The sequence below is a fragment of the Setaria viridis genome, chromosome 8 (genome assembly GCF_005286985.2).
Source record: "Setaria viridis chromosome 8, Setaria_viridis_v4.0, whole genome shotgun sequence".
Taxonomy (NCBI): domain Eukaryota; kingdom Viridiplantae; phylum Streptophyta; class Magnoliopsida; order Poales; family Poaceae; genus Setaria; species Setaria viridis.
Genome location: NC_048270.2, coordinates 27,790,623 through 27,800,276, shown reverse-complemented (window position 1 = coordinate 27,800,276; position 9,654 = coordinate 27,790,623). Strand labels below are relative to the sequence as shown.

General features: G+C 49.7%; 1 protein-coding gene across 1 annotated transcript; it reads left to right on the top strand.

The window, feature by feature from the left end:
- Window positions 1-511: 511 nt before the first annotated feature.
- Window positions 512-2,125, top strand: LOC117833629 (bisdemethoxycurcumin synthase). The gene is made up of 2 exons (XM_034713200.2): window positions 512-882; window positions 988-2,125. The coding sequence occupies exons 1-2, from the start codon at window positions 684-686 to the stop codon at window positions 1,998-2,000; spliced, it is 1,212 nt and encodes a 403-aa protein (XP_034569091.1). The 5' UTR covers window positions 512-683; the 3' UTR covers window positions 2,001-2,125.
- The last annotated feature ends 7,529 nt before the right edge of the window (window positions 2,126-9,654 follow it).

Below are 9,654 nucleotides of genomic sequence, written 5' to 3'. Positions count from 1 at the left end.
AAAGCTGAAACGGCTGATTTGTTGTGAGAGGAAACACTGTTTGGTGGCTGATAAGCCGGCTGAATAAGCTGAAGCGAACGAGCCCGACCCACATGCCACAGCTAATATCAAAACTATTTACCTTGCCGGTCTATTTTGTTTAATATTCTATCACAATATTCACAAAAGGTAGCCGTAGTTTCCGGCTGTGATAGAACTTTAGTTAATAATAATTACTCTATGCACCTTTTCCATTCATATTCATAATTTTATTTTCACTTTTTATTGCACCATCTTATGTGTTTGAATCTCGAAACATGATTTTCGGACGAATCTCTATTACTGGTCATACATCTTAACTAAATATGTAGGCGCGCGTTAGGGTTTAATGGACTAGTCGTACTAAGGAACAGCTCATGCCGCATTCTTTTCACGTGAAGAGACGCACACAAAAACTCCGTTCATTTTCATGCCTAGCATGCATCTCCTTAAGAGCAGCGCTCCATTCATATTGTTAACAGTGTACGTACGATACCGGTTAATAGTTAGCAATTTGCCACCTAAACAAGCTTAGACGAAACCACGTCACGCACTACTATATATCCAAGAGCTTCGATAGCTTGCTCTGTCCCGTCTTCATACGACGACCGGCCTAGTACTTCTTCCACTGCTCTTTCCGCCGGCCGGCCGGAGCGAGATCAACCATGGCAGCAACGGGCAGTCCGGCCACGGTCATTCAGGATGCCCGGAGGCCGCGCAGCGCTGACGGGCACGCGGCCGTGCTCGCTATCGGCACGGCGAACCCATCGCACTTCCTGCTCCAGGATGAGTTTGCCGACTGGTACTTCCGGGTCACCAAGAGCGACCACCTCGCCATGCTCAAGGCAAAGATGAAGAGAATATGTAGAGATCAATCAGAAACCTTACAGAACCGTTTTGCCACATCACACACTCTAGTGGATTAATGCTTTTTTTCTGTTGCAATGCCTACACCATATCGCATTTCAGGCGAGAAATCCGGCATCAAGAAGCGCCATGGGCACCTCATCACCGAGGAGATGCTCGCCGCGCACCCGGAGATCCTGGACCGCGCGCTGCCTTCGCTCGACACGAGGATGCGCATCGCCGCGGGCTCCCTGCCCGACGTGGCCGCCGCGGCGGCGGCCAGGGCGATCGCCGAGTGGGGCCGGCCGGCCGCTGACATCACGCACCTCGTCGTCAGCACCACTACCGGCGGCGCCGCCGCTCCGGGGTTGGACCTCCACCTGGCGGTGCTCCTCGGCCTTCGCCAGGACGTGCAGCGCACGCTGCTCTACCTCTACGGCTGCACCGCCGGCACGAGCGCGCTCCGCGTCGCCAAGGACCTCGCCGAGAACACCCGCGGCGCGCGCGTCCTCGTGGTCAGCGCCGAGACCGGCCACACCTTCGTGCGCTCGCCCGACGAGGCCCAGTTCGAGGAGCTCGTCGCCGCGGCACTGTTCGCCGACGGCGCCGGCAGCGCCGTCGTCGGCGCTGGCCCGGTGAGCCCGGCCGAGCGCCCCATCTTCCACATGGTGTCCGCAACGCAGACCACCCTGCCTGCGACCGCCCGCGTCGTGGAGCTGAAGCTCGGTGAGCTTGGCATCGAGTACCGCCTGTCCGCAGCCCTGCCGGCGATGGTCTGCGGCGGCATCGAGCGGTGCCTGTCGGAGGCGCTGGCGCCGCATCTGCATGGCCTCGCCGGCGCCTGGAACGACCTCTTCTGGGCGGCGCACCCTGGCAGCCGCGCGATCTTGGACAGCTATGAGGCCGCTCTCGGGCTGCAGCCGGAGAAGCTGGCGGCCAGCCGCCGTGTACTGAGTGAGTACGGCAACATGCTTGGCGCGACCGTCTTCTTCGTCCTCGAGGAGATGTGGAGACGCCGGGGAGCTAACGAGGAGGAACGGGAGAAATGCGCGTGGGGGGTCATGTTGGGTCTCGGGCCGGGGATCACCGTGGAGACGATGCTGCTGCATGCTGCCGGCAGCCAGGACGAAGACTAGAATATCACCGTCGTCACACCTTCCTAAATATACATACGACAGTACGAGACCAAGTTGACATGTGCCTTGGTCTATTTGTAATAAGTGATTGATTGGATGATTTAAAACGTTTCCAGTTGAGTCTCGATGATTTGAAACTTTTCCGATTAAGTTAATATTTCATATGTGCATGTTTATGCTAACGGCTAATCAGAGGTGTTGTGTTGAGTACGTTGTGTTGTGGTATGTGTAAAACATATCTCGTGGGTTGTGTCTCTTGGCTTGTGATGTGCAGGTGTAGGATGCAATATGGTGGTCGACTATCAAGCGAAAAGTTCATTCCGATATACTAGGGCTGTGAAGGGTGGACACGAGTAGGCTTGGACCGAGGGACTCCAGGAGTCTAGGTGGAGTCATGAGCAATCCACATGGTGCACAGAAGAGAAAGAGTACACGGACGGGATGGAGACGGCATCAGTCGAGTCAAGAGGGACGGAGGCAGGCCGAGTAGGTGGCCCGGGAGCGGGAACGAAAGACTTTGAGGAGTCGAAGGCTTGGCGGAGGCTGGACACACGTCGACATCGGTGAGTCACGACTTGCGGGGCGTGCGAGAGGGTTTGATCAGTTTGGTCTCAAAACCGGGGATGAGTCACGCCTGCGGGGTGTGCAAGAGGGTTTGACTGGTTTGACCTCAAAACCGGGGGATGAGTCCAGTGTGGCTAGATAGCATCGAGTTGGAGGATGCATGGCACCATCGCGAAGCTTGCATCAAGGTGAAGTGAAGTCGTGAAGGCGCCTGGTCTGTCCGAGTTATGAGGAAAAAGTTGGACGATTTTACTCTTGGGGATATTTGGGTTGTATCTTAATGTAAGGGCATTTTGGATATTTTCCAAATGTCTATATATATGAGAAGTGGGGTGTTGGGCAGCTACATCTCTTTGGTGGGGGGCTTCTCTTTTATTTGTGAGAGCCTTTGGGTGTGAGAGAGGGAGAGAGAGGAGTGGATCTTTTTGTGTTGATTTTTTTTGCCATCCTAGCTTTGATTGTATTTAGGAGTGGCTTGTAACCGAACATGATAGAGTAATTCAAAGACCAATTTCATGTCGTCTTGTTCCATCCTCTTTGAATCTGAAATTTATCTTTTTTTCGATTTTTTGGAGGTATTTTTAGGGATTTTTCGTTCTTCGTGTTTGGCTTTGGTATGATCCCCTATCAAATCCCTCACGGATTCGGCGTGAATTTGAAGTTTTTATAAACCGTGTTCTTTGCAAGGCGTTCAGTTTTCTCCAAAATCCGTGGTGAATAGCCCTTAAGGAGCTGCTTCTATGGCTCAACTTTTGTTTTGAACCGTGGTGTTTCAAGAGAGGACGTTTCGTTTGAAGTTGGGAGCTTGTTCTTCGTGTTCTTGTGTGTTCTGTTCTCTGTTTGAGTGCAGGAGAAAGGAGCAGCGAGCAATACGCAGTGCACATGCTCACGCGCTGTGCACGCACGCGCTCTCGGCAGGCCGACGCCGGCAGCAGCTGCAAGGCCCACCTAATTTCCGGCGCGTGCAGTAGGCCCGTCTGGCTGCTGTCTGAAGCAGGCCATTGCGGGTGGAGCGGGCTGGCTTAGGGGGAGGCCCAGCGTGGGACCGCCAGCCCAGGGCGTGTGCGCACGCTCGTGGCCCAACACAAGGCAGGCCAGGCCAGAGCGATTGGCCCAAGGGAGGCAGCGTTTTTATTATTTTTATATTTTTTTATAATTTTGCAGAAATAAATAATCGAACAAAAAATTTACAGAAATAGACCTATGCTGCCGCTTGAAATGGCGGTAACAGGCTAACGCCATCTCAACCGGTGTTAGGGGAAGCTACCGCCGGGTGCAACGGCGGTAGCTCCACATACCGCTTACCGCCCCCATCCAGCGGGCTACACACGAAATCCAATGGTGTGGGGGACGAGGCACTTCCGCTGGCTCATTTTGCGGCAGCAGGTCCTGCCTTTTGAAATGGCGGAAACGGGAAGTTTCCGCCAAATGAGGTGGCGGTAGCTCCCCCCATATAAGCATCACCGTGGCCGCCCCAGGCACTTGGCCCATTTCATTTGCGCCTGCGCGTGTGCGAGAGCCAGAGCGCCAACCAGCGACAGAAGATAGATCTCGGGAGGCTTGGCCCGTTTCATTTGTGCCTACGCACGTGTGAGAGGCAGAGCGAGAGCGAACCAGAGTGCAAGCCAGCGAGAGAAGATAGATCTAGTAGTTAGAGGTATTTCTGCGCTTCGTTAGAGATATTTTTTCTAATCCTATAGTTTAGTTAGTTTAGTGGATAGATCTAGTAGTTAGTTTAGTTAGTTTAGTGGATTTGAGACATAGAAAAATGTACATTAGTTAGTTCAGTGGATTTGAGACATAAAAAAATGTAGCTTAGTCAGTTTAGTGGATTTAGCTTAGGTATTTAGTTGGCAGTAAAATTAGTCTATTGATTTATGTAGATTAATTTTAGATAAATATTATTTGCAATGGTAGGGTTATATTATGTATAGGTATTCAGAATGTAGTTGTTTCAGGGGTTGTTGGAATTATTAGATTTAATTAGAACTTTTGTTCTTGTTGTGTATATTTACCCGCTATTTAGGGTTAGATTAATGTAGTAACATTTAGTAATTGCCTATGCTAGTCTCGTGTACATTGACCCGGGTAAAATGAAATGTATTAGTTCATAATTTTTTATTACTCTAAAATGGTTATTACTGTCGATGAAGAAATTACATGTTTGTACTGTATATTGAAATGTAGGTGTCGTTGGAGTTAACTGATTTAAGTTATTGAGAGTAACTTCCACTGTTCGTATCATGTATATTGGCAGGCATGTCGGAAAGTTTATAATTCCAAGTATTCTATGGTTTGGGGAACGTTAGATATGGTCCAGAAGGGGTAGATTTGAGTGGATTTTAGTTGTTTTGCAAGTATTTACCAAGAGCAAGAGAGAGGACTTGGGGAGGCATATGCAAGTAGTTTTGTAAGGCTTTTGATCTTGATAGAGATCAAGTGGATCTATCTGTTAGGGCTGTAGTGAGGAGACAGGCTGGCATAAATTTTTGGGAGCTAATCCCGCTGGAAGGAACCCAGAACTACCGAGTTTATGTAAATGGTTGCACCAAGCGCGGTTTACCGCTCATATTGTATGTTCAAGTGTTCATGAAGGTTGGGTCTGGCAGTTAGATGGAAGAACAAGTAGGAGGTGCTAAAGTTGAAGCCATGGAAGGTGTGGAAGTACTGATGGGCAAAATGAAAAAGATGAGGAAGATGGGGTAGAAGAGGGAGATGCAGAGCCGTGAGCTAAATGGGGAGGCTGATGAGGGGGAAGACATCCCTGAGTTAGTTGAGCAGCTGGAGAGGGAAGGAGAAGAGGCTAACGGTGCCATGGATGATGACTCATCGAATGAGGAAGATGCTTACCCTATCCCGTGGAACTAGTCAACTTATGACCATTCCGCCCTACAGGTCAATGTAGGGGAAAATGTCCCTTGGGAGTACAAGGAAAATGAGGTTTGCGTGGATGTTTTGTACCCTAGTAGGGATGAGGTGAAGGCAGTTGTGAAGCGATGATCTACTTTATCTTTGCAACGGCAGTTCAGAGTGGTGAAGAGCAATCTGACGGTGTATGATGTCTGCTGTGTGAGAAGCAATTGCCCGTTTTGGGTGCACGCATACAAGGGGAAGTGGAAGGATTACTGGAAGGTAACTAGAGTGGTTGAGCACCAATGCTTGCTGGATGAATTGGATGGAATACACCGCAACCTCACTGCTGATTTTGTTGCTCAATACTTGTATCCTCAGATAGTGGAGAATCCCAGCTTCGAGCCCAAGTCAATTGTTTGTGCCATAGAGGAGAAGTTCAATTATAAGATTAGCTACCACAAAGCTTACCAAGCTAAGCAGAAGGCGTTGGAGATGAAGTGGGGTACATACGAAGTATCATATGACAACCTCCCTCTCCTGTTGCACACCATATGCCAGAGGAACCCAAAAAGCTACTACGACCTGAAAGCCTATCCATGTGCTCAGTTTCCAAGCAAATAGGTGTTGCAGTGGTCATTCTTGCCCTTGGGTCCTTACATTGAGGCTTTGCAGCGATGTTTCCCAATCAGTTGCATTGATGGCACATTTCTAACTGGAAGGTATAAAGGCACAATCTTGATAGCCGACGGTAACAATCAGGTGTTGTCGCTCGCAATCGCCTTTGTGGAGAAGGAGTCTGGAGATAGTTGATATTGGTTCCTTGAGAGAGTGAAGCAGATGATTCTGAAGGATGTGAAGGGTGTTTGTCTAATTTATGATCAGCACAAAGGCATTCTACAAGAAATCGAAGACCTACAGAATGGTAGTGTGGAGCGTTTCAAGGTTCCGATATGGCCGGACTTGAAGAGCAGGTGGCGCATGAGACATATGGGGGCAAACTTCCATAGTTAATTCAAGAACAAGACCCTTATGAAAATGTTCAAGCGGCTATGTACCCAGAATTAGGAGAGGAAATTCAACCTACTGTGGAAGAAATTTGATTAGCTTACAAAGAAACAATCCGAAGACCTAGGCAAGAGGCCAGAAAACAGTGAGGCCGAGCACCCTATGTCTCTGGAGGACGTCGTACTCAATGGTCTGAATATCAGGCAAAGATGGGAAAGGTCCATCAAGAGCTTCTCACAGTGGATTGAGCATGAGCCGAAGGAAAAGTGGGCATTACTCTATGACGAGGGAGGTGATCGGTGGGGTATAATGACTGCAAACCTAGCTGAGGTTTACAACTGGGTCCTGTGCGGTGTTTAGGGACTGCCCCTTGTTGGTATTGTGGAATTCTTTTTGCACTGCACCATGAAGTACTTCAAGGAAAGGTACAGGGTGGTTGATAACTCAGTGCGCGACAATCACAAAATTTATGGGTACAAGATGACAGAGTATATGGAGGAAGCAATTAAGAAGGCTCATAAGCAATGTGTTTATGAAGTGGGAGCCGTGGAATGGTGGTTTGAGGTTCTTTGTAGGGACAAAGATCGATTGGGGGGGAGGCGCGAGAAGCACACATAGGAGTGCATCATCACCAATGAAGGGTGTGTTTGCTCTTGCAAGAGGCCAAGGTTGCTGCACAGGCCTTGCACCCATGTCATTGCTTCATGTATCGAGGCAAGGGGACTTTAACCTCGTTTGTTCATGCTGCATTACTTCCTGAAGGAAACCGTATGGCACGTTTGGAGGAACAAAATTTATGGATATCGTTTACTAGGAAACTTCATAAACAATCCTGGTAATGCCACGCGCTACATTCCTGACCCTGATCCAGAAATGTTCCAAGGGGTCGGGCGATGCAAGAACAGACGCATCCGAAACAACATGGATCAATCTGAAGCCGGTCCTGATGTCCGCCTATGCTCCAAATGCCATGAAGCCGGTCACACCTACAAGAATTGCCTTGCAACAACATATGGAGCTGGGAGTAGCCAAGCTGGACCATCAAGCGGTGACGCATATGCTGCAGCGCATGGTCGGGGTTGTCGTGCATGTAGCAACAATGATGGGCTTCTGTGATTCATGTGTTGTATGTTTGTGAACTCGTTGTGTTGTATGTTTGTGAACTCGTACGTTAGGCAGACCTTGTCATATGTAATGTTATTCGTGACATTTGTTGTATGTGGAGAGACTCCTGTATTTCTTAGTTGTAGTAGTAAGACATTATAATATTAGCGTATCATGTACTATTTCATTTATGTTGCCTTTGCAATATCTCATGTCTAGTGCATTTTATTTCATTTATGTTTTTCCTCTGTTATTATTTTGGGCGCGTACTTATATTTTTCGTGTTACAGGTATGGTGCAGGAGGTTCTAGAGGGGTATTAGACCCCAGAGTTGCTCAACCCTACCTTGGACGGCCTTCACAGGTCATTCATGTCTACCGTACGGGGTGCAAACCTCGCCATGCTTCGGGCACGTGTCCCGCTTCCGACAATGCCGATCGATGCCCGTTGGATTCCGAGGTATGTTGTACTTAGTTAAATAAATGGTAAGTTCTAACATTGCGTTGTTTGAACTAATAAATGGTATGCATGGTACAGGTTACGCGTTGCGGGCCTCATCTCTCTAGCGAGGTTGGTTGAGGGAGACATGGTCAACGCCAGCGCGCGGGGTGTAGAGAAGTAGACACGCTTCCACTTTGACATGGGACTGCTAGCAGCTCTTCTGGACCATTGGCGGCCCGAGATGCACACGTTCCAACTCACAGTAGGTGAGATGGCCCCAACACTTGAGGATGTCTCCCTCCTACTTGGGCTTCCTTGTGCCGGGAGGGCCGTTGCGGTGGTGGACGTGCTAGTTAGCTAGCGTGAGGAGCTGTTGGCCCGGTTTGCCCATGTTTAGCGGAACGATCAGGCTGAGCCGTATCGGACCTTCAGCACGACACATGGGCCCATGAAGAAGTGGCTCATGCAGTTCAGTGTGAGTACTTAGTTACCTGACTTTTCATATCATTTTCTCTAACTTTTGTGAATTTGTCAACTATCTTTTATTGTTGTTCAGGCCGACTACATGACAGACACCACCGCCGATGCCATAGTTGCGCGGCACTTGGAGGCGTACCTGCTATGGCTCTTTAGGTGGATCATGTTTTGCAAGTCCCAGGGGAACTCTGTGCCTAAGCACCTACTTCCTTACGCGAGGGCCATAGCAGAGGCCCTGCTGGATGAGGTTCTGCAGTACAGCTGGGGTTCAGCTGTATTGGTAGCGACCTACAGGGGGCCTTTGCACGGGCTGCTGCAAGGTAGCCTTGATGGAGCCCATCTTCGTTGGCTGCCCATTGCTGCTTCAGATGTTGTCGTACGAGCGCTTCTCGATAGGTTGGCCCCGGATTGACATGGCCCCCTACCCGAAGCTGCCTTTCGAGCACGATGACATCGACAGACCCACGATGGGGTCATTCTGGTGCTTGAGGAAGGTACGGTACTAGACCTACAATTACTCAATTCATATGATGCATGATTTCATGTTTCGATTAGTGAACCTTTTCGTGACTTTATTTTTTGTAGGGATCATGGGTTGGGGTGTAGACGAAGAAGTCATACCCTAACTTTGTCGGTCAGTTCAACGCTCTTGTCGACACCAACGTGAGGTGGAGACCCTACACCACAGCGGAGGTGCACGCTCGTGCCCCCCATGGGCTCTCTTCGTTGTGCCTTCGGGACATGCAGTACTGGATGATGATGAGGCCACTGGTCTACGACATCCACATCAAGGAGTACGCGGTGCACCGTGTGATGAGGCAGTTCAACCGGTACCAGCACTCCCCAGTCCCTTTTACTCACGTCGTCCTGGCCGCCGTTTACAGGTACACCCCACCCAATCATTCTCCTTGTAATAGAGATTTTTTGTTGCTCTAACCCGTTGCACGATGGTTATGTTAGGTGAACCCATCAGGGTGGTGGTAGGCTTGAGACCCTGTGGGGTTCAAGGATGGTTCCATGGATCGAGATGTAGGTGGCAGCTTCAGAGGTGGTGGAGCATGAGGACCGTCCACACGACAATGACGCTTTCGCAGCATACCTTCGGTGGTTCTTGCCAAGGACCAGGACGTGGGTCAAGTACATTTCGAGGTAGCCACCGAGGGAGACCGCGCCTATGATGCAGACATACCCGCTTTCGAGGGATGTGAAC

Excerpts from the sequence above, each read along its gene's own strand:
- LOC117833629 (XM_034713200.2), top strand. The coding sequence starts at position 684 with ATGGCAGCAACGGGCAGTCCGGCCACGGTCATTCAGGATGCCCGGAGG. Across the intron at positions 883-987 it reads GGCAAAGATGAAGAGAATAT|GCGAGAAATCCGGCATCAAG; the intron begins GTAGAGATCAAT and ends ATCGCATTTCAG.